The sequence below is a fragment of the Balaenoptera borealis genome, assembly GCF_965194805.1.
Source record: "Balaenoptera borealis genome assembly, chromosome: 16".
NCBI lineage: Eukaryota > Metazoa > Chordata > Mammalia > Artiodactyla > Balaenopteridae > Balaenoptera > Balaenoptera borealis.
The window spans coordinates 62819945-62844451 of record NC_138872.1 but is presented as its reverse complement, the minus strand read 5'-3'; the positions used below and the strand labels follow the sequence as shown (position 1 = coordinate 62844451).

General features: G+C 42.9%; 2 protein-coding genes across 8 annotated transcripts in view; one reads left to right on the top strand and one right to left on the bottom strand.

The window, feature by feature from the left end:
- The window catches only part of NDE1 (nudE neurodevelopment protein 1), a 36145-nt gene extending 34420 nt beyond the window's left edge, over positions 1 to 1725 (bottom strand). For both annotated transcript variants that reach the window (XM_082360773.1, XM_082360774.1), the window contains exon 1: positions 1617 to 1725. The gene's annotated coding sequence lies outside the window, so the exon portion shown is untranslated. The remainder of the gene's footprint in view (positions 1 to 1616) is intronic.
- A 3747-nt stretch (positions 1726 to 5472) lies between these two features.
- Positions 5473 to 24507, top strand: part of MARF1 (meiosis regulator and mRNA stability factor 1) — a 41262-nt gene continuing 22227 nt past the window's right edge. For 2 of the 6 annotated variants that reach the window (XM_082360755.1, XM_082360753.1), the window contains exons 1-13: positions 5473 to 5624; positions 9644 to 9845; positions 11980 to 12663; positions 13420 to 13594; positions 14680 to 14906; positions 15987 to 16104; positions 16664 to 16836; positions 18344 to 18769; positions 18964 to 19121; positions 19210 to 19368; positions 20780 to 20972; positions 21690 to 21868; positions 23349 to 23429. In XM_082360755.1, the coding sequence (XP_082216881.1) occupies positions 9702 to 9845; positions 11980 to 12663; positions 13420 to 13594; positions 14680 to 14906; positions 15987 to 16104; positions 16664 to 16836; positions 18344 to 18769; positions 18964 to 19121; positions 19210 to 19368; positions 20780 to 20972; positions 21690 to 21868; positions 23349 to 23429 (2717 nt within the window). In that variant the 5' untranslated portion in view covers positions 5473 to 5624; positions 9644 to 9701. Of the gene's footprint in view, positions 5625 to 9643; positions 9846 to 11979; positions 12664 to 13419; positions 13595 to 14679; positions 14907 to 15986; positions 16105 to 16663; positions 16837 to 18343; positions 18770 to 18963; positions 19122 to 19209; positions 19369 to 20779; positions 20973 to 21689; positions 21869 to 23348; positions 23430 to 24507 lie in introns of those variants that run through there. The other 4 variants (XM_082360757.1, XM_082360754.1, XM_082360756.1 and 1 more) reach the window with 4 other exon arrangements.

Sequence of the window (24507 nt, the reverse complement as noted above, 5' to 3'; positions counted from 1 at the left end):
TGCAGTAAGCACATATTGCTTTTGAAATTTTAAGAAGCTTAAACTTGGACGAAAAGAAAACAAATTATCCTGTCCAAGGATAATTTTTATTTTCTTGAACCAAGAGGCCAAGGAAGGAGCTTTTCCTACTGTGGCATTCCCCTACCTCCGTTCCTTTTCAAACATTTCCCCACACCTACTAAGTGCTGGGCACTGCTGAGCGAGGCAGACACAAAGCACCTATGTCAGGACTAGGTGCAAACACAGTACCAGTTGCAGGCACAAACTTTCCATATGCAGGCACGCTCGAGTTAGGGAATTATCTTGTGAGGAAGGGAAGTGTAATCTCTCTGGGCTCACACATTCTAAAGCAAAAGAACACACTCTGGAAACAAAAATAACATCCTAACAGAATAAGCCAAGTTAAGAAACTATTAACCAAATGGGATGAAATATACCAATCAGAGGCCTCTGACACTTTAGGGGCATAGATCATCTGCATTTTTAAGTTTCAAAAATGGTTAAACACCAACGCTGGGGTCAGATAACAAGTGGCTCTGGGAGTCGCTGGGATCCAATTACTCTTCAAAGTACCTTACCCATGTCCTAAAATGCCATCCTATCCTAGAATACATGAACAAAACTCGCATAGAAAATGAGAAATTTCTGTCCGGCGCATGCTGCAAAGGTCGTTTCTTTAGAAAGGAAGTTAAAAGGGGCCTAAAGGTAGAGAGGGGCACAACCTGATAAAACCCTGGACAAAGAAATCGGGAAGGTCGAGCCCTCAGGAGACAGCGAACTTGAGATGACTGGAGAAGATAATGTAGCTTCCCCAAAAAGTAGTATCAAGGTGATGGCGGGGTTTCCTTTGACCTCAGAGAGGCAGGTAAGCCCAGCCACCGCATTCAAGCTGTAGAATAAGCGTTTTCATCCTTTATCCAATCCTTCCCCAAAGTGCTGTCAGGGGAAATCTGAACCGTCCTGCAACAGAGATCTGAGGAAAGCGGAGGGAGGAAGACCGCTCCAAACACGTCCCCAAAGGGAGGGAAGTGCCGAGGAGGAGGGAGGTTTTCGGAAAGAGGCCTGCACCGAGGGTGGAGGCGGGTGGGGACGTGGGCGGGAGAGGGGCTACGAGGAATGAGGGGCGGTGGGGGCAGCAGAAGGCGGTGACGAGGACTGAGGGGCAGAAAACTGAGCGAGAAGGGAGACCAGGGGAGTCGGGGTGGGAGGGAACAGGAGGGCAGAGCCGCCGGGCTGCGGGGACCCGGGACGAGGAGAGCAGAAGGACCGAGGAAGTCTAGGACGGAGGGGGAGGACAGCGGGGTCGGAGAGAGGCGAGCGCAGAAACAGAAAGAAAGCTGGCAAGGGTGAGGAACCAGGCGCGAGGGACACGAGGGTGTGAAGGCACAAAGTTAAGAAGGGAGGCTCCAGGGAAGCGCGATTTTCGAGCCCAGCACCCGGGAAGCGACGCGCAAGTGAGGGGCGCGCCAGGGCCCCTGCACGGCGGCGGCCCGGGGTCCCGAGAGCGTGGCGGGAGCCGGGGCGGGCAGAAGAGTTTCCCGGCGGCGGTGGCGGTGGCGGTGGCGCTGGCAGTCCCCGGGAAGCCCCCAACCCGGGGGCCGCAGCACCGCACTTACCCGGCTCCGGCTGTGAGGACCGGCGGCGGTGGCGGCTGCTGCGGCAGCGGCTGGGGGCGGTGCGCCCCGGGTCCCCAGCCCCCGCCCCCGCGCCCGCCCCCGCGCCCGCGCCCGCGGCCGGCGCCGCCCATTGGCTGCCGCGCCACGGGACCGCGTCTGCCTCGGCCAATCAGCGCCTAGCAGCGCCTTTTGGAAACTTTTTTCCCAGGGCCCGGGCGCGGCGCGGCCACGCGGCGGCTCTGGGAGGGCTGGCGGGAGGGGCCCTGGGAGGCTCCCGCTGCTGGGCAGGGTTCTGGTCCGCCTTGGAGGCTGCAGGGTGCTCCCTGGACACCGGGGGGACGGGCTGGGACTTGCGGGCCACGCACTTCAAGAAAATATGACTCCCTCCCCTTGACACCGGTTGCATTTTCCTGTTCTTGGCTTTTCCCCAAAGCAGATAGAAGGACAAAGATATAGGTCCAATTAGGATAAGCAATGCTCCAAGTCCTCGCCACAACTTTACAACCAATATAAAATTTTCTTTTTTTTTTAAAGACCTTTTGATGTGGACCATTTTTAACGTATTTATTGAATTTGTTATAATATTGCTTCTATTTTATGTTCGGTTTTTTGGCTGGGAGGCATGTGGGCATCTTAGCTCCCCCACCAGGGATGGAACCCCAACCGGGAACCCACACGCCCCCTGCATTGGAAGGCAAAGTCTTAACCACTGGACTGCCAGGGAAGTCCCACAACCAATATAACATTTTTGACATCATTATCTTCTTCTTCAAAGGCAGCAAAACTCCTTTACAGGAGTTTGTTTTCCAGCCTGCCTTTGAATCCTTGCTCTGTCCCTTAGTAGCTGTATGATCTTGGGCAAGTTATTCTCTCTGTGACTTACTTTCCTCATCTATAAAATGGGGTTATGCAGAGACGAAATGAGTCAACGTGGCATTTGTAAAACGTTTAGGACAGTGCCTAAGCACATAGTTAAGTACAATCTATGTAGTGATCATGATTTTTCAATTGGTTATCTAGGCCAGGCATAATGCTAACTTCTTGATGTTCACCAACGAATATCTATTGAGCACTCACTTATATCAAAATAAATGTCAGACAAGACACCTGTCCTCAAAGGGCTTACAGTACTAAGAAAGGACACTAAATCAGCAAACAGAAACAGTGAAATAATGTCAGATGCTAATAAGTGCTATGAATAAAGCAAGGTCATGTGATTGAAAGGGGCTGGGGAGGGGTCCCTGCAGATAGAACGTCAGGGAAAGCCACTCTACCAGGTGAAAATGGAGCTGAGACCCAGATGATGAGAACCACAGGAAAGCACTTTTATGGTTCTCATTTTAAAGCTGAGAAAAGGGTGCAGGAAGTTAAATGCATTGCCCAAGGTTTCACAATTAATAAACAACAAATCAGACTTCAAAGCTGGGTCTGTTTGACTCCTACACCGGTGTTCTTCAGCACAATGCTACAGGCAGAGATCTTAGCTGCTTTGAGGCCTCCAACCACAGTCATAGAATCCCTCCTGCATCCCTGCCATGGTTAAGAATGGCCTTTAATTCTACTTCGACTCCTTGCTACTTCCTGAAAGAAGCTCAGAGATGCAAAAGGGAACTACCACTTACATCAACGGGGTTAAGGAAAGTATCAAGGTGTCTTTTAGGAAACGTCCATCCTGGCCCCAAATGCTAATAAATCATTTGCACCCCCTTGACACTTTCCAGAGCCTCACCATTCTGTGAGGTTTCTGGGCAGAGAATAATCACCCCAGTTAAAAGATAAACTGAACCACAAGTTGATGAGCTATCAGTACTGACTACATGACATTAAGTCATTTAAACCAGTTGATTTTCAATTTCCTTCATTTTTCCATTAAAAATAAAAGGGAGAAGATATTGAAATGATTATCTAAACTCCTCTTCAGGAATAGGTGTTTAGGTAAATGGGTTTGTTATTGGATAAAACCTTAAAAAAATGAAAGGGAAATTTTGGTATACTTTAAAACTTTTTTCCCTCTATTCAATTTGTTTTCCTTGTAGCTTTCAGATATTAATGAGCAGAAAGCTGGGTTTCTCTTGCTTAAATCCTTCCATCATAATTTATTATTTCAAAACACTAAACTTTTCATTAGCCTTCCATTTGGTATGATTGATAACGTTTTTATTTACTGCATTTACTTATTGACACCAGGCACAGCTCTGGACTTGAAAGAATGCCAAGCAATGTCAAACAAAATGTGTCTGATCTTTATTTTATGGCTACAACCTTTTTTAAAAAGCAATTTTAAAATCCACAATTATTTTGTTTCCTTTTTATATTTTTAGTTAGTACTGTCTGTGTTCAGAGATACTCAACTAGAATGAAAAGGAGAGAAAAAAAATCTCTAAAGAGAAGCATATTTTTTGGTACTGTGAAAAAAACAAAACGCTAGAAACAGGGTTGTTTTTCATCTGTTCTAATTCCCACTTGGAGAATACTACCCACACACAGACACAATGAAGATTTACTCAGCAGTAATAAATACCTAAGCAGGCAGATGATGTGTGGACTTGTCATCTGCCTTCTGGAAATGGAATACAAGCACAAAGGGTTCTTCAGCTACGTGTTTGATCTTGCCCTCCACAACACCTGTCTACAAGGACGCCTGCAGGGATGTATTAGCTTCCCCTGAAATCTCCCCCACTTAATGTGGATTGCCTAATGAAGTTGCCTCACAGTACAGACTTCAGGGGGAAAAAAGTTCTTTTGGCAATTTTTACTTGCTGATCCTTATGCAAAGTTAACCTGTTTCTTAGCAAACTTCAGAAATAATCTTTTACGTAGCATTCGGCTATTGCATCGTAAACTATGTCTAGATTTAAAATATATATGCTTTGTTTTTCTCCCAGTTTGCAACAGGAAATAGTGAGCAGCTGGTAGTTTCAGAAATGTCCGTTGTGCCTACTTAAAAACAATTTTTTAAAAATTTCAAATATAAGAATCTGAAGCAAAAAAAACCCAAAACAAAAACCCCCAAAAAACAAAAACCCCAAACATGGCAAATCTAGCCACCAAAAACACAAGCTGTTATTGGCTTCACATGGCTTTTGCAACTATAAAGTCTCCTTTTTGCTCGCCTAAGCGGTCACTGGAAAAGTTGTATTCATTTGCAACGAGCTTTGGACCAGGACTTTAAAAAATCACGTTTTCTTACTGAAGTCACGAGGACCTCTTAATTGTTGGTGACAAAAGCCAGCCTAGTCTTGGCACAGGCTTTCTTTTTGCCAGCTGGATCACAACTTCGCGAGGCGCCCTGCCGGCCCGAAGGACCTCGCGGGCAGCCTGGTTGGCAGTTATTTTTTTCTCCACTCGCCGCTAGGTTGCACTAGATGAAGGATGCTGTAGCAAATATGCGTAATTTAAAAAAAAAAAAAAGTAGGGTCATCACGTGACAGAGTAAGAGAGAAAAAAAGCCAAAACGATCAGGTTTTTCAACAAAATCCCTTTTAAATCGCCTTCCCTCAAAAGCCCGAAAGAGCTGAACGGTGACAAATCCCGGTTGGCAGGTTTTTTCCCCGGGTTCCACCTCACAAGCACCCTAATTCTCCGCTTTCAGGTTCCTTCCCACGCCACAAAGATAAGCCAGCGGCAAGGCTTTCTTAAACTGGGGGTTTTCGCCAAAAAAGCCGGGGTCGCCCCCCGGGAAGGTCCCTATTTAGGGGTTTATCGGGAGGGGACTGAGCCTGACGAGGCTGCAGGGCCGCGAGGCCCCGCCCCCCCCCGGGGTTCCCAGCACACCCCGCGCGCGGAGGACGCGGCGGCGGGGGAGGGGCGGAGGAAGGGGCGGAGGCAGGGAGGAGAGAAGGGCGTCGGTTTTGCGACAGGGGCGGTGCGGTGCGGAAGCGGAAGTGGAGGGTGCGCTTGGCGGCGGCGGCGGGAGCTGCGGAGTCGGGAATCAAAACAAAGGGCCTGGGGGGGTGGGGGGAAGGCGGTGGGGCCGGAATGTGAGCGGAGGTGGAGCCGGCGGCTGAGGTGAGTTTGCTGGCAGCGCTGGGAACTAGTCCCCGACGCGCCCAGTGATTTGGGGCCACCAGGCTGGAGAGGGGGAGAGCGTCACCTCTTTCTGCCTGTTGCCGGCCGGGGTGGGGGAGGTTGGCTGGTCTGAGGGGAAGGAATGGGACCCACCGGGCAGGCCCCCGCTAAAGGTTCGAGTTGTCTCCCTTTCGGGTCAGTTCACGACTGTCATTGCAGCGCCTCTGCTGCCCTTTGGGGGTGTTTGGCTCCCTGCCCACACTTGTCTCCTTCCTCCCTGTGGGGCCCTCCAGGTGTGGAGAGCAGCCCTTCTAGAGGAGTGTGTACAGTTGGAAGTTTAAGAGAGGAGGAGGACGGCTGGTGTTTTTGCAACCCTCCCGCCCCCAGCGTTTTGCACCCTCCTCGGTCTATCAGCACTCCCTAGGGTGTAGCCTCTGGCTTGACTGAGAGCGTTGAGTTGCCTTAGGACTTGAACCACTCCCAATAATTGTATTGCGACACTGTGATACACCTTTTAGAGTTTCCCTGGCACCTTTCTGTTATTACCTAGAGTTTTCCAGTTATATCTTTTGCACTTTCTAACATCTCTGAGCATAAATATTCTGTTTTGCATACAGGGAAACAAACCTAAATGGGCTTCTGAGGCATTTATTGAACTTTGCATTCATTCAGCAGTTGTTGATGGGTGCCAGACACTGTGCTAGGTGCAGGAGATACAATAATGAATAAGAAAACATGATCCATATGTACTACCATGGAGTTTATATTTAAGTGGGGGAGACAGATAATAAAAAAGCAAGCAACTAAGGTAATTTTAGGAAAAAGAGCTATGAAAAACAACAGAAATGCCCAGGAATGGGATGCGGTGATGTGGGGTGTTGAGGACTAGATTGGGTGTTGAGAGAAGGCCACTGCTAAATCTTCTACTTTGTCTCATTTAATACAAACAACAACTAATGAAGGTGCTACTATTATCATCAGGCCTATTTTACAGATGGGATCTGAGGTTCAGAGAGGTTGCGCGTTGTCCAAAGCTGCACAGATAGGAAGCGGCAGAATTGGGGATTGATAGGAGGACAGTCTGAGGTCACAGTCTGGGCTCTCAACCACTATCTGAATTGCTCAAAGACTGAGAGATAATGGCAGAAGTGAGACTTCCACTCAAATCAAACAGAACTTGCTTTGACTACCTGAATAACTTCATGTCATTCCCAGGAATATTTAGGAAAATTTCCGGGTGCAGGCCACTAACAAGCTAATACGTTTGTACTTTCTGTTGCTTGTGTTGAGCGATACCAAAGGTACCTTGGTGTGGTGGAAAGAGGTGGACAAGCCTGGTTCTTTTCCCTTTCTAATTGTGTGATCTTGGGCAAGTTACATAATTTCATTAAACTTCTGTTTCTCCTCTGTAAAAATGTGGCTAATTTCTCCCTTGTCTTTCTCACAGATTTACTGTGGGGAAAAAAGATGACATAAATGGATCTCATTGTCTGGTTGTTTCCTTCATTGTATCCCTTGTGCCAAGCACAGGCTTGCTACATAGTAGATACTAAGTAAATATTTGCTGAATGAGGAAATAAATAATGTTAAACAAAAAAGCTTTGTAAACTGTATTTTACTTGACACCTTAGCTCACTTTCAGGATTGGCCTTGAAGGGGCTTGAGAGAGCATGTTGAAGTTGTGTATGTCATGAACATCACAAATTCTTAGGCTCTAGAGAGAAGATAGGGTATATGAGGTCTGTATTTAATAGGAAGAACAAGTACCATAATTTACCATTATTGTGGCAGTTAACTCCATCTCTGTCTCCAGATTAGCTCCAGTTTTTGTAGGTAAATAGCTGCTTTATTCATTCCCTCATTCAACAAATATTTCCTTAGTATATACTATGTAGGAGCCCCGTGCTTGGCACAAGCCATACAACGATGAAGACAAACAGATGGTGGCGTCCTTTATCTGATTTTTTTCCCCCATAGTAATGCTTTCAGGTGGGCAGGGGAGAAATTAGGCACACTTGACAGAGGAAGAAACTGAAACTTAATAAAGTTTTGTAGTTTCCGCATAAGGGCCAAATAGTAAATATTTTTGGCTCTGTAGGTATATGACCTACAGTCTCTGTTGCAAATAATTAACTCTGCAATTGTAGTGCAAACATAGCCATAGGACTTCAATAAGGTTGGCTGTGTCTCAAATACAACTAGTCATAGACACCGAAATCTGAATTTCATGTAGCTTTGTCACAAAATATTGTTTTGATTTCTCCCAAGAATTAAAAAATGTGAAATACATTCTTAGTTTGCAGGCCATTTAAATACAAGCAGTGAGCCGGTTTTGGCTGTAGTTTTAGGCAGTAGTTTGCCTACCCTTGCTTTTTGTGATTGGTTTTCCTATATCTTAGACATAGTGCTTATATAGTCATCTCTCCCCTCACCCAACTATGTAGACGTTAAAATCTCTTGAAAAGAGCATCTTATCAGGGAGATAGCTAAAAGAAATTCTTCTCTGTATGCCCAGAAATTTCTGAAAGATAAATTAATAATGTTAAAATGGCCATTGTCGGTAAGAGTAGGAGGTGGTTGGGGCATGGTGGCGAGGGCTTGGAAATGAGGCTCCCTTGTCCTTACCACTGGCAGGCTGCCTCTGTGCCCAATGGCTACTACTGATTGGATCTGCTTTTATCGTATCATTTAAGACTTGTAGAGTGTCGTTGCTCTGGAGTAGATAAGAGCACATCTGGGACTTGAGATTTCTCTGTTAGATTTTTGGTGGTATAGCAGATTCCACTTTCATAATAAGTAAACTAAGAAGTTGGTTCGACTTGTTCTGTAGCCGAATCAAATTCAAAGTCCACAGAGGTCACTTAATTTGGACCTTCAATACTCATATCAAAGACACAGTGGGATAGGTTGCTCTGAAATCAGTTTCATGATCTTACATAATTGGGAGTGAGGACATGTGGTTGTTCTTTTATTCAAATTATACGCTGTCTTCTGTTAACTTTTTGAATCTCCCAAGTAGAGTGTTTAGGGAGGGATAGTCGAGAAGAATTAAGAAATATTATATAGAAAACGTCTACTGTGGGCTGGAGGAGTTTGGCTCCAGCCAAGTGAAGAGGAGAGGTTTCTCTCTGGGTTATGCAGGTGTCCAAGATGTGGCTACTTCTCTCAAGCATGGCTGAAAAGAAATAGGGCTTGTCCAGAGTTCTTTTTTTTTTTTTTTTAAGAGCTCCTGACTTATTTATTTATTTCCTTTATTTTTTTGGCTGTGTTGGGTCTTCGTTTCTATGCGAGGGCTTTCTCTAGTTGTGGCAAGCGGGGGCCACTCTTCATCGCGGTGTGCGGGCCTTTCACTGTCGCGGCCTCTCTTGTTGGGAGCACAGGCTCCAGACGCGCCGGCTCAGTAGTTGTGGCTCACGGGCCTAGCTGCTCCGCGGCATGTGGGATCTTCCCAGACCAGGGCTCGAATCCATGTCGCCTGCATTGGCAGGCAGACTCTCAACCACTGCACCACCAGGGAAGCCCCTCAGAGTTCATTTTTGTTTGAAGACCTATGAAACGTAAGGAATGGAAGATGATAGACTTTTAAAAAAATCAGATTGATGTAGTTAGGGTTCAGGCATAAATAGTCAACCAAGTTTACCAATTTTAGTAAGCTGTAATATGCTTTGATAGCCATTCTACTTGTGTTCCTTAAGATCTGACTTGTTGGGAGCCATTGCACCATAATTTTTTTTTAACTTGGAAGACATTTACATTTATTTTTACTTTCCCACATCACTAATCCTGGATATGAGTGGCTAAATCTTGTATCTCTATCAGGAATACATAGCACCACTGAGTGGCTGTTACATCCTATGGAAAACTCAGTCTTTGGTCACAGCATTAAGAGTTCCTGGATTTGGTCCCATCAGCCCTCTTTGCAATGACCTATACACCGTAAATATAGTTGTAGTCTCAGATTTCAGTAATAAAATTAGTACTTATGCAAATAAATAATATTGAAATCTCATTCTTAACAGGGTGGAAGAATGAAAGAAAAGAAAGATGAAAGAATGTTGAACCACTTTGTATGGCTGTATGATGGAAGGAAACGGAACTGAGAACTCCTGCAGTAGAACACTTGGATGGCTTCAACAAGATAATGATGCTAAGCCATGGCTTTGGAAATTCTCTAATTGCTTTTCTCGTCCTGAGCAAACATTGCCACTTAGTCCCCAAACGGTAACTATGTGCAAGACTAAGGACATAGCAAATTCCTAATGCAAATAGATGAGAGATCCATTTGGTCTGGGGCAGTCTCTCTCCCTGGAGTCTGTGCTAAGTTTTCTCTTGCATCCTGCTTATATTACTCCTTGTAGCACATTATTGTAATTCCTGACTCAATGAGGGCACAATTTTTTAACTCCTATACTTCCACACTAAGCAACAATAGATGCTTTAAATATGTGCTGTTAAAATTTTGGAAAGATTTGTTTCTCATTAAAGTCACAGATTCCAAAGACAAAATCCACATTGTAGAGTAAAACCAGAGGAAAGTACAAAATAGATTTTATTTTACGGTAGCCTTCTGAGTTTTGTGTCTTAAAATCAAGGAAAGATTGATAGGATTTGTTGATAGTCTTTTTCTGTTCAAGATTTCTCTTGAATATTTAAGTATGTCTAGAACTTTTTCTTTTGTCTTTTCATAGTGATTTTGACGTTTTCTGATTTTATTTCCTTCATCGTTATCACTTTTTTTTTTTTTTGCTATTGTACTTGGGATTTAAATGAGACTTTACTATGAATTTATATAAGGGTATTGATAATGACTTTTAAAAAAAATCTATTCCCTGTCTTCTCCAGCTTTTCATTATATAGTTACCTTTGTTGCATGGCATCAGTAATTGGAGTTATTTCAGAAGTATTTTACCTCAGGGACAGTTTGCACTGAGGGCTGGCAGCTCAAACAGGGTCCTGGGGTGGCAGATCTAGCCCTAACAGAGTCACAGGACATGGAATTGCACTTTCACCTTTACAGATCCAGAATCTCGATTTTGTCAGTGGTACCCAGAATTGAGTACGTTCAGGGAGATCAACTCAAAATAACCCTGCCCATAAGAGCCAGATCTATATAAATCAGAATGCCAATGAGCTAATTTCCAGCCTGAATTGTAATTACCAAGAGGGCAGAACATACTGCTCGTTGGCTGGTGAGACCATTGCTATTACCTCCCTTTTAGGAAAAGTAACTGAAAATCCAAATTTCTCCCTTAATAGTGTACCCTCCCATAGCAGAAGGAGTGAAGTCATAGCAGTCAGATGGACCTTCCTGTGCTCTAAGGGATGAGCATGTCTCAGTCACTGTATCAGGGCGTCCCCTTCATCTTAATAGTGCCTGTGCTCAGCCGGTAAAGGTTGTTGATTGGTTGGATCCCCTTTCAGTGGCCAGGTACTCTGCTGAGTGCTTTATGTTTACTATTTCGTTTTATCCTTCTAACAAATGTAGTAGGTACATTCTGTTGTTCCCAGTTGAAGGATGGTAAAATTGAAGCATAAGAGGTTAGGTTAAGTCACTTACCCAAGGTCATAAAACTATTTAGTATCACATTCAAACCCAGGTCTCTGACACCAATGCAATGCTGTAACCTTTATAAACATACCAGCCTCATGTGTCTATGTTACAGGCATATGACAAACTATTTCTCTTTTATCTTTTTCCCAGATAGTTTTCTAATTACTCTAATTCTTTCCACTGGTTACAAAATAATTGTTGGCATTATGGCTTTAGGTCATGATACCCCAGGGTTTGCTAAATGTCATCAGCAACACGTTTAAGACCTATTCATGGATGGGCCACTTGGGCAGATGCTTGATAGTGCTTGATACCTTCTCCGCTGGAGGACCTTACTGAAACCACCTAGATCTGACTGCACAAACTATTAAGTATTTTCCTCAAAGCACTTTGCTTGTAAGCCGTCTTTAGTGAATACTGTTATGACTGTTGTTTTTTATACCACCTATTTTGTCTTCAGAAGACACTGAGAGGCAAGGGGAAGTTATCAAAGGGAAGACACTGAGACATGGATGGTTAATCAGGCTTGTTGAATATGTAAACAGACCCCCTCCCCAAGTCTCTTAAAATTCAGGAAGGACACAGTCGTAATTTTAGTTGTCTGTTTCAATGTCCACCTCCTGCTGAAGAATGCTCCTGGTTTTAGCTGCCATTCCGTTTTTGTGGTTGTGATTTTGTGTGGTTATGACGGAGTGATGGAGATAGGTTTGAACACTGTTTGCATTTTTTAATGCAATCAGATGTGAGTAACCCCAAGTCACTAGCCTCATAAAATTAATTTGTGTTCTGGTTTTCTTTTCTCAGAAAGATTACATGGAGAGCAAGAAAGTTGCTGTGGAATTAAAGGATGTACCATCTCCCCTTCATGCTGGCTCTAAACTTTTTCCAGCAGTCCCACTTCCAGATATCCATTCTCTTCAGCAACCTAAAATACAGCTTTCAGCTGTCCCCAAAGTAAGCTGCTGTGCCCATTGCCCTAATGACCCCTCCACTTCGCCAATGCGTTTTGGTGGTGGCGGTGGCGGAGGGACTGGTAGCTTGATTCCCCCAGGCGCACTGTTAGACTCGCAAAGCACCAGGACAGTCACGTGTCAGGTGGGGTCAGGGTTTGCTTTCCAGTCTGCATCTTCACTCCAGAGTGCCTCAGCTAGGAACAATTTGGCCAGCGTTGCAAGTGACTTTCCCAGCATGTGTCTAGAAAGTAATCTCTCTCCCTGCAAACACCTGCCCTGTTGTGGAAAGCTCCATTTCCAGTCATGTCATGGTAATGTGCACAAGCTGCATCAGTTTCCAGCTCTCCAGGGCTGCACCTCCTCCGCTGGCTATTTCCCCTGTTCTGATTTCACAAGTGGGGCTCCCGGGCACTTGGAAGAGCACATTTCACAGTCGGAGCTAACGCCTCACTTATGCACCAACTCTTTGCACCTAAATGTGGTACCTCCGGTTTGTTTAAAGGGCTCACTTTACTGCGAAGACTGCCTCAACAAGGTTTGTATCTTTTTATTTGTTATGTTGGGTGCAGCTAAGGTTTGCGGAATGACTTTTTTAAAATAATAATGGATATATCTTGAAAAAAATCTTTCTTGTGAGTGGGGTCAAAGAGTCTTTCGTGATGTGGCTTTCTCCCCGTCAGCATAACTCCTTCTGGTCCTGAAAGAAAGGAAAGGGTAAAATGGGAGGGACCATTCAAAAAAGTGCAGAGTAATTATTTAGTTTATGCTCTTAGAGTCTCCTGTAATAAATCTATTTCTTACATGTGAACCTAGCTTGGCAAAGCCTCGTGTTCTGTTCTGTCTTTAAAGGCTAGAGCACAATTGTGATTTCTTACAGCTAACACTCACCTGATACATGGACCCATTCTTGTAAAACTGCATGTTGTCCCTTCGTAATAATTTGGGGAACTTGAAACTTGGCCTCAGTCACACCCAGTGTTCAAGTAAAGACGTTACTTCCTTTTATGTAAAGTGTGTCTGAGGGTCTCCACCGTAGCAGACATATGGCCCAGAATGTAAAGGTCTGATCATGTGAATATCTTCCCTGATCATTTCAAGTCACTTTGGAAGTGAGTTTATGCATTGGTAGCTGATAGTTCTGGGAAGGGTGATTTGAAAATACGTTTTATCAGAGGTTAGCAGGTGGAAAGGAGAAACACTTAGAATGTGTTTTCAGTTGTTATGTGTAACTCTAGGTTCTGAAATAATGTATCTGAAACCTCCTCCTCTTTTTAAAAAAATTTTAAAACAGCCGGCAAGAAATAGTATAATTGATGCTGCTAAAGTCTGGCCAAATATACCACCTCCAAATACTCAAACTGCACCTGTTACTATTCCTCTGTGTAATGGCTGTGGAACCAAAGGAACAGGGAAGGAGACCACGTTGTTATTGGCGACCAGTCTAGGCAAAGCTGCTTCGAAATTTGGTAAATGACAGTATGGTGTAAAATGTGCATATTAGTTTTCAATACCTGATACTAACACTGCATTTAATCGCCTTTAAAAAGATTCCTTGTGGTTCTAAAGCTACTGTGTATGAGTCTCCATTTCCATCTCTTGGTAAAAATCTTTTTATCCTTATAGACCAATAGGTCAGTTGCCATTAATGTTGGGCTGACGCTATTTGAGACCGGAAGCTGTGTATAGTAAAACGAGGAGTATATTAGGAGAAGTAAGTGCTGGAAGGGACTTGGTGTCAACTTAGGTTCATAATCACACTTGTTGGTTGTATGCTCCCTAGACGTACTTAGTATTTAGAAAGATTTAGCAAGGGCTGATGAAAAACAGTATTTGAAAACCTAAGATTATTTCCCCAAAAAGTAATTGATATATTTTATCTTTAAAAAACATTTTTTAAGAATTTGAATCAGATATTAATGCAGTGTTAAAAATCATTTAAAATCAAGGACAAGGGAATTCCCTGGCGGTCCAGTGGTTAGGACTCCGAGCTTCTACTGCAGTGGGCACGGGTTGGATCCCTGGGTAGGGAACTAAGATCCAGCAAGGCCTGTGGCGCAACCAGAAACAAACAAACAAACAAATGTGCTTTAAAAATAAATAAAATAAAATCAAGGATGATAACAACTTCACCGTTTGTCTTCTCTTCATTGTTCTCCCACACTGAGTCGGTAGACAAGTGTGGGAGGAGCGTGAAGATCAGGTCTCAGAGCTGCAGCGTCCATTCACCTATGTGTTAGTGTTCAGAGGAGCATAACTGGTCAGTGTGAGAGTGACTCATGCTTTGTGATGGATTTATTGTGGGCTTAAAGTGACTTGATCTTTAGATTTGTTCTCTCCTGAAAAATAGGAATAATCACTTAGAGATACTATGGCAGCTTGGGGTTGTTTGTCTTATTAGACCAGCCATTGAGGTTGGTATCCTTAAATTTAACATCAGTCAATAATTTCATTTTCCTGCCCCTAAGAATGAGAGGTAGCTACCTATTATTTTTATTTGAATGTCTTACCTCTTTTTTACCATGTGTAATTGAAAATGTTAACATTTCTTAAGGGTCACCAGAAGTTGCACTAGCCGGACAGGTGCTAGAAAACTTACCCCCCATTGGAGTTTTTTGGGATATTGAAAATTGCTCAGTCCCCTCTGGCCGCTCAGCTACTGCAGTTGTACAGAGAATTCGTGAGAAGTTTTTTAAAGGCCACAGAGAAGCAGAATTCATTTGTGTGTGTGACATCAGTAAAGAAAACAAAGAAGTTATTCAAGAGCTGAATAATTGCCAGGTAAAAAAAAAAAAAAAAAAGAATTTTTATCTATTTTGGTAGAAGAATAAGCACGTGTGATTTCTTTTTAAGAATTCTAATTGAAAATTTGTTCAATAATATGCATTTGTGCTAAGTTTGTAAATAAAGGAAAACAGCAAAAGATTATTTCTTAATTAGGTACTAGAAATCATTTAATCATGTCTGATCTTTCAGCAAGGCTGCTTATATGTGACTAGTGCTTTCCTAGTATAGTGGTTACATATGTATCATTTCCTTTGATTTTCATAACTGCTTTGTGAACAAGGCATAGGATTTATTATATGGAATTTACAAATGAAAGGGCCCAAGAGGTGAAGCAACTTTTTTAAGATCATATGGCCGTAAGTGGATGAGGTTAGATTTAAATCCAGATTGTCTGACCCCAAAGTCTGTTCTCTTCAGCTGGAACCAGAATCAAGTTCTTTTGACTTTCAGAAAAGTAATTCCATTGATATGCCATATTCCTGCCTAAAATTATATAGTTCTGTTCCTTGTAAAAACTAATAAATCCTATTTTGTATTGTATGTAGTTGAGGCACCTCTCAAACCTTTCCTTCCTTTGGAGACTTTAATGTGAGCCTGATAGTTTTAACAGGAATAAACACATTTTAGCTCCCTTAGGGACAGATGCCTCTCCTCTTCCACCACCTGATGGTGGAAGCCATAGACGACGAATAGAAATGACATCAAATACAGCCCCAAATCGTACCTTAATTATATATCATACCTCTGCCACCCACAAAATTGTTGGCAAAAGATACTAGAGAGAGCTAATTTACTTCACATTTCACTTTCTTTTCTTTATTTTCTGAAAGGGGGATGGATGAAGTGAAAAAGCAGAAGATTAGAGATGAAACTAGAGATAATAATGGTCCCAGTTAATTCGTCTGGAGAACTGAAGTTGAAATTATTGAGATTTGACTGTAATTTTTTTCCATTCCTAAGTGGCAGTAATAATAAAAGTTTCCTCAAGAACTGTCTATTAAGAGGCGGGCAGAATGTGTAGTGATTTTCTAACCTCAGCTCTTTCTCATTTGTCCTTATTATAAATTAATGCAGGTAACCGTTGCCCACATCAATGCTACTGCAAAGAACGCTGCTGACGACAAGCTCCGCCAGAGCCTCCGAAGGTTTGCAAATACTCACACTGCTCCCGCCACTGTGGTTCTTGTGTCAAGTAAGTGTAGAAACATCTGCTAATTTCAGCTAAACTCAGTGTGTGTGAATTATCATAGAAACCAAAATATGTTAAAGTAAAATGTGCCCCCAAAGATGCTGAAATACATAGGACATTTTATGCTTATCTTTGAAAACTGTTTAGAAAAAAAAATGGGTCTACCTGGATTTCTGTATTTTTCTCCTTGGAACTTGATTAAGGATTCTTGCGGGGCCAAGTTTATTAAAGAAAATGTAATTTTTTTAATCCTGGGGGCCCCGTATTGCTAATTTTAAAAATCTAAGATGAAGTTGGGGCTCCTCAGAGTATTAACATTTGCTCCTTTTTACTACTGGAAGTAACGTGTCTTGGGGTTCAGTATAAGTATACGTAAAATTGTCTTACCATGTTAATTCTTCTGATACGAAATGCGTTCCTGTTCTAGAAAGGGGTGGGGGTGGCAACTTAGAATACAATCCTGCCGTTCCTTCCTTCTCAGTAGATGTCATTAGAGTTACCTCTCTCTGTCAGGTGTTTCTAATGTTTGGGGATGGGGGTTGGGCTGTACCTTGTCTTTCAGCTGATGTCAATTTCGCATTGGAACTTAGTGACCTGAGACACAGGCATGGTTTCCACATAATTTTGGTCCATAAAAACCAGGCCTCAGAAGCACTGCTGCACCATGCTAATGAGCTGATCAGATTTGAAGAATTCATTTCCGACCTGCCCCCCAGGTTACCAGTAAAAATGCCAGTAAGTGGGTTTGTGTTCTTTCTGCCATATTCTAGTTGAGATTACAGAGGCTCAAGACAGCCCTTCATAAGGGGTCTGCAAGCCCAGGTGAGGCTGTTCTTCGTAATAGGCTGGCCAGATTTTGAAACAGGCCTAGAAACTTTCTTCTCTTACAGATATACAGAGAATTGACATGCATGCATTTTGCTTTTATTTTTTTCAAAATGTCATAGGGAACTGACTTTTAGATTTACCTTACTGACAACCACTTGCCAGTGTCTCCAAAGCTAGCAATGTTTTGTGCCAGGGGGATGGAAGTAATGGAATGAGAGTTATTACTCTTTTTGCTTCCAGGTTTTAAGTGTAAAGAATATGATGATGGTTTGCACATACTGGTGTGGTTGGAGTCAAATAAGCAGAGTGATTGTACAGTTGTGGCACTTAATCCTGAAGCTCCAGCAGGCCTCTGAGCCTGTTTTCTATGGTTGTGGTCCCTGGCATGCATGGGCACAGTGAGAAGTAGTGGTCGCTACACCTGTAGCCTGGTAAGCCACTTGACAGGAGAAAGCGCATGTGTTTCCAGCAGGCTGAGCATTTCTCATAGTCTTGTTTAGGATAAGAATGTTTACTGCAACACTGAGCTTGTGTTTAAGCTGTCTGGAGACTATATGTGCAACTTTTAAACAATAATAACGGAGAGGAGCTATAGTGTGGATGGTCCAGAAGGGTGGGCAATCCCATTCGTGAAATGCAGTTTTAACATATTTTAATAACTTTAGAGTTACAGAAGCACTTTAGGAATGATCTCACCCAACCTCCTCATTTTAGGGAGGAGGAAGTCAGCACTTAGAAAAAGTAAAGCAAGCCGCTGGAGGTCCCACAGCACAATGGCAGCAGAACTGAGACTGCCCCCCCCCCAACCCCAGATTCAGGCACTTGCATTGCTGGCCCCACTGCATTCCCTGATACCCAATGAGATCAGAGCCTGGCCAGAGATTGAACACATGCTAAGGATAATCTGCAGTTGGGGGTACCAGAGTCTGGCCCAAGGAATAACATACACAGGCCCTACTTAAGGCTTTGGAGCTGCTCTGCTGATTCACTTTTGTTGTTCTTCATTATGTTTTTAGTCTTTTGGCTACAGCTACATTTCCTCTCTTCCGCTTGTGTTTGGCACTCACTTTTTTAATCCAGAAGGCCTTTAAGTCAATTGTAGTATTTTAGGTGAGAGATTGCCCACTGTAGAGATCCTTATTCCTTATGATTAAAAAAGAAAGACCGATTATTCAGTACATTCAATCTTGCCACATATTTTTTTCTCATTCGCCAGAGTGATAATTTTAGATACACTTCTCTTTTTCCATGTTTTTCAGTCTAAGTAAGTTTACCCTCTCCCGTGGAAATCTCTGTTATCTCCCCTCCAAGGTTGCTAGCTAAAGTTTGGAGATGACTCATTGTTCTTCTTGTTTGTGATTGAATGTGTGCCCTCGAGTCCACCCACTGTAACACTTTTCCTCTGTATCAACAGTGCCACACTCTGCTCTATGTTTATAACCTACCAGCAAATAAAGATGGCAAGAGCATCAGCAACAGGCTCAGACGCCTGTCCGATAATTGTGGCGGGAAAGTGCTAAATATCACAGGCTGCAGCGCAATCCTCCGCTTCATAAACCGAGATAGTGCAGAACGGGCTCTGAAGCGAATGGAAAACGAAGATGTCTTTGGTAATAGGATCATCGTGTCATTTACTCCAAAAAGTGGAGAACTCTGTGAAACAAAGAGTTCAAATGCAACTGCTGATAAAGCGAAGTCTCCCAAAAAACTTAAGAATCCAAAATTGTGCCTCATCAAAGATACAAGTGAACCATCTTCCAGTGCCAAAGCCGCACCTGGAAAAGGGTCGCAGGCAAATTCTGGATCTGCTACCAAAAATACCAATGTTAAAAGTTTACAGGTAATTGTGATACCTCTTGCTTTCTGAAGTTTATGGTAGGTTTGCTTTCTTGGTCTCTGTTTTATATGCTCGCTTGCTTTTGGTGTGTCCTTTTCTACATTTTCGAGGATACTCAAAGTCAAGTGTTTCCTGTACAAGGTCTGACACATCTTGGGGGCTTAACTGTTAAACTCCCTTGCTCTGTCTGTTTTAAGGAGCTATGCCGCATGGAGTCGAAGACTGGCACTCGAAGCAGTGAGCCCCAGCAAGGCCACCTGAGGCCGGTGGCACCTCCTCACAGAAATTCAAGTGCTGCAGCGCCCACACCTAAAACCTCGGGGGTGGCAGAATCCGTTTACAAAACCAATCCAAAGTAGGTTCCGTTATTCTCCCTTGTAGCTGCTTGTCATGATGTGAAGGAAAATAAGTGACCTCTTCCCTGCAATGTTTCCCTCCACTAGAAAAGAGAACCTCAGCACCCGCAGTGTTACCAGTTCTCCTGTAGAGAAAAAAGATAAAGAGGAGACTCTGTTCCAAGTGAGTTACCCGTCTGCTTTTAGCAAGTTGATCGCATCCAGGCAAGTGGGTCCTCTGCTCACGCCTCAGTCTTGGTCTTCTCGGTGAGTGGTTCTTGATCCATGGAGTGGTTGTGTGCAGTAGAAGGGGTTATGAAATAATGTTTAACAGAATTCAAGCAATACACAAGTGCATATTTAAAAGAGAAATCTTCCACCCCTCCTCTGCCAGTCCCCTTTTCCACTGGTAACGATAGCTAACATTTGGGGGCAGTGATTCTTGCTGTTTCTCCCTCCTCCACGTGGGAGTCTTGGTAAGCCGAGGTCAGAGAGAGAAGCCTGTCCTGGAGTCCTTAGGCAATGATGGGAGGCACATTATGTTCTTACCATGTCCTCATGGCTTCATCGTGCTGAGGAAGAGGCCCAAACTGACACACATTGGTTATTCTTATTCGTGGGGTAATTATAGGAAGCTGTCTGAGGAACGAGGGTCTCTGTAAACCACCTTAACACCGACCTTACTTAAGCTTTCTAAACTCCAAGTAATTCGTGAAGCTTGGAAAACAGAAGGAGCTCATGCATCCCATGAGCTCCTTCTAGCATTGTATTTGTTCTGCTGAGTTGGTGAAGACACTATAGAACATGACTTTGGACCTGTCAAATGACATGTACAAACTCACGTAAAAGATTTCCTTACGTGGAGAAGGGCCGCAATATATGAGCAAGAATATCTGGCTTGGGATTTCCCTGGTGGTCTGGCGGGTAAGATTTGTGGTTCCACTGCAGGGGGTGTGGGTTCAATCCCTGGTCAAGGGAACTAAGATCCCACATGCTGTGTGGCACGGCCAAAAAATAAATCAAATAAAATGTCTTTATATTTAAAAAATATATTGGGAATTCCCTGGCGGTCCAGTGCTTAGGACTGCATGCTTTCATTGCCGAGGACCCGGGTTTGATCCCTGGTCGGGGAACTAACATCTCACAAGCCACATGGCGCAGCCAAAAAAAAAAAAAAAAAAAAAAATATATATATATATATATATATATATATATATATATATATATATATATATATACACACACACACACACACACACACACATACACACACACACACATAAAGAATATCTGGCTTTTTCAGAGCCAGGGGGAGGTAAATGATTTACACTGATATCACAAGCTAATTTCCTAAGAATAAATGCTTAGTGTCCTAAGAATAAATGCACAAAGTGGAAAATTAATTCATTAGGCCTGCCTGTAATTTCTGCCATTAGCTTTAAATAATCCAATAAAAGAATATTTGATACTGAGTAATTTATTTGCTGTTAATAAGGTAGTCAACAGGTCGTATTTTTGACAATGAGTCTAAATCAGTGCGTGTTTAAGATAAAAAAACATTTGAAAACCAAATTGTATTGCAGGAAGCTGTTTTTATATAGCTTCAAACAAAATCTAAATGGCATAAACTGAATAAATAGAATAGCAGTTTTTAAAAATAACCTATGTATGTTTTAAGCAGGAGTATGTCTCCAAACCTCTTAAACAGAGCGTCCCCACTTGCTTTCAACACTGCAAATTCGAGCATTGGTGCCGACTGCCCAGACCCATTTGCAAATGGTGCTGACATCCAGATCAGCAACCTAGACTACAGATTGTCCCGGAAGGAGCTGCAGCAGCTCATGCAGGAAGCGTTTTCTAGACACGGCAAGGTAACCTTTTCACTCTTGTTCTTGCCTTTGTTTTACCCCTTGCCTGGCATTCAAGTTGAGTGCACTTAACTCAGCATACATAACTACAGGCAGGGTGTAAGTGTCACTCAACGAGTTTGAACACCTTCCTTTTTCCTCTGGCCTGCTCATGGTGGTGCTGTGTATTCTGTTTTTAGGACACAGCCCAAGAGAGCAAGAAGCCTGGCAGAGAAGCACTTATGGTCATGGGCAGGGATTTAAGTGGCTCTTTGGGAAATAAAACACTGATGGGTTTTAGTTAGCTCTGGCTGCTAAAATATAGAAATAGGGTTCTAAAATGATGTTGGTTGTTTTTGTTAATGTCTTACGGTATCTGATTCAGTTTTTGGGTGCAATTTGCTAAAAATGCACCTTTTACTGAAACTTAAGATGGCTATGCCCCAGGTTTTGGCAGGGTCTGGAGAAGACGCAAAAGACTCCTTGCATGTGTTGACCCCTAAGCCTGCCTTGGAGAGCATTGTGTGCCAGAGCACAAGGCAGGCTAGTCTGATGTCACATCCCTGAAGGTCACCCATCCTAGCTCACTTAGGTTCTGGTCAGCGGAAGTGCACAGTTCAGACAGGTTCCCTCACGGCAGCACTGAAGTCCACAAACCAGTTGCTTAGTGATTCACCTTCAGTTTTAAGAGGACAAGGTTCTGGGTGGATCAGCATTCTGTTTTCCTTTTTACTGCTGCAGGTGAAGAGTGTTGAGCTCAGCCCCCATACAGATTATCAGCTCAAAGCTGTTGTTCAGATGGAAAACTTACAAGAAGCAATCAGTGCGGTGAATAGCCTCCACAGATACAAGATTGGCAGCAAGAAGATCCTGGTCTCACTTGCCACAGGAGCTGCTAATAAATCACTCTCTTTACTGAGGTAAAGAACAAACAAGCCGTTTATTTCAGGAAATAACATTTTGGCCCAGAAACAATTTAGAAATAATAAAAATAGATTTTATCCCATTCCCAACCCTCTTGTGATGATCACATATGCAGTAATGCTTTTTCTCCCTTGATAGAGTTAGAAATAAGGTAAAAGTTAGAAATAAGCTAGCTAGAATAATTTACCCTCGTTCAAGTCATTAATCAAAGATGAAGTACAGCTTAAACTTGGCAGGCACTTAGGAGTAAAATAATATGCCACGTATCCAGAACAGGTTCTAAAAATAGTAGGCCTCTACAATAAAAGTTTATAAGCCTAGAAAGTCTGAAATATTACCTTCCAATCTTAGTAGAAGGTGGATTTGTCTATAATAGGTAGATCTACAAAGCTCTAAGCTCTCAATTTGCAGATACATCTTTAATGTCACATAGACACCCAGCCCCATAGGTCTGCGTTACGACTAGACTAATCTTAGGAATCTAGTGATGGTTTTATTCATAATATGCTTTTGACACACAGCACCCTGTAAGTTTAAGGTGTACAGACAGCATAATGATTTGTGCACCAGGAACTAACATACTGTTTATAGGTCAATTATACTTCAAAAAACAAGCAAACAGACTCATAGAAAAAGTGATCAGATTTGTGGTTACTAGAGGTGGGGTATGGGGGAAGGAGGAATTGGATGAAGGCAGTCAAGAGGTACAAACTTCCCGTTATAAGATAACTAAGCACTAGGGGAGTAATGTACCACATGATTAATATAATGAACACTGCTGTGTGTTACGTATGAAAGTTGTTAAGAGAGTAAATCCTAAGAGTTTTCATCACAAGGAAAAGAATTCTTTTTCTTTTATTTTGTATCTATATGAGATGATGGATGTTCACTTATTGTGATGATCATTTCATAACATACGCAAGTCAAACTTCACCATCATTTTAAGTTATTTTTTAATTTCCTGGAATAAAGATAATACTCATTAAAGATAATTTAGAAATTTCAGAAACATAAAAGAAGCAGGAGACAAAAAAATCATCCATAATCCTATGGCTTAAAGCCAGTCACTCTTAACCAGTGTATTCAGTTGTGTATCTTCAACTATGGGGATTCCTCGCCCATCTGTCTGATAGAACTGCGCTGTGGCAGGAGACAGTCAAGCTCTTCTGCCCTTAGCTCTGAATTAATAAAGTGTCTCAGTGAGTAGTCAGTGTCTTTCTGATACACAGGTGTGCAAAGCCCTATGCTTGAGTCTGATAAAAATCCCAGTATATGTGACTAAATATTCTTTAATTGCCTTGTTCCTGAAGTCCGTTGTTTAAGTTTTTCTGGAAGATCAACTCTGAGATATAAATGGGTATGTTTATTTTGCATACACATTTTGTTCATCAATTTTATGAACTCTGTTTTTAAAATACAACTTGGAACGGAGAGGAAGTCGTCTGTTCTCTAATGGACTAAACTTTTTTCTTGCAGTGCAGAAACAATGTCCATTCTTCAGGATGCTCCCGCCTGTTGTCTGCCTCTTTTTAAATTTACAGATATCTATGAAAAAAAGTAAGTGAGGGTTATTTTTTTCATTGATCCAGCCAGTACTGATGGGTGACTTCCATGCATAAAACTGGTAGCAGCTCTTAAGGAACTAGCAGAGGAAATAAGACCAAGACAGTGGTGTTCAGATTGAAATTCCAGTTTTAACACACCTTTGAAGAACGTCTTTCATTTTTAGCAAATTTAGACCTCAGTCCCCAAAGCTGTACTTTCATCTTTTCCACTTGGCTGATGAGTTTTGTTATTCATTGTATGAACATTTTCGAGCACCTTCTAGACTGTAAGCTCCAGGACAGCAGGCACCGGGTCTGACCTAGCACCATGTCTTCAATGCCCAGTGCTCAGTAGATGCTCAGCAAGTACTAGTGGAACGAAAGGCTCTGTGGAGGGTGCAGAGCTGGGAAGACAGCCCTTGTCTTTGGGGCTGTTACGTCTGGAAGGGAAAAGACACTCGCCATATATTGTATAGAACAAAGGAAACTCATTACAAAGGAGGAGTAGGAAGGAGAAAAGGCCTTGAGGTTACAGAGGGTGGAAGGAACCAGGAGCTTGGCCATTATCCTGTGGATAGTGGGAGCCACTGAAGTATCGGAGGAAGGAGGGGAGGGGAGAGGTGTGGTGGTGGGAAGACTTCAGGCAGTGGTGGTGTCTGAGCTGGAGTGAATGGGGGAGGGAGGGAGACACGGGGGAGCGTGTGCACCAGTCCCTGCTCTGAGCAGAAGCTGTCGGAACAGAGGGAACTAGACACCACAGAAGTTTCAAATGTCGGTGAAATTGGACTTGGTAACTAGTTTTATGTAGCAGGCAAGGTAAAAAGTAGAGGTCGGTTTGATTCTGAGTTTTTTGCCCCAGGTGACTGGGAGGAAGTTTGTATGTTTAAACTGGAAATAGGGAAGAAATAAAGAAAGCTTGTTCAGGAGTTACAGTGCGTTTTTTTTTTTTTAATTCATTTATTTAATTTTGGCTGTGTTGTGTCTTCGTTGCAGTGCGAGGGCTTTCTCTAGTTGCAGTGAGCGGGGGCTAGCTACTTACTCTTCATTGCGGTGCGCGGGCTTCTCATTGAGGTGACTGCTCTTGTTGTAGA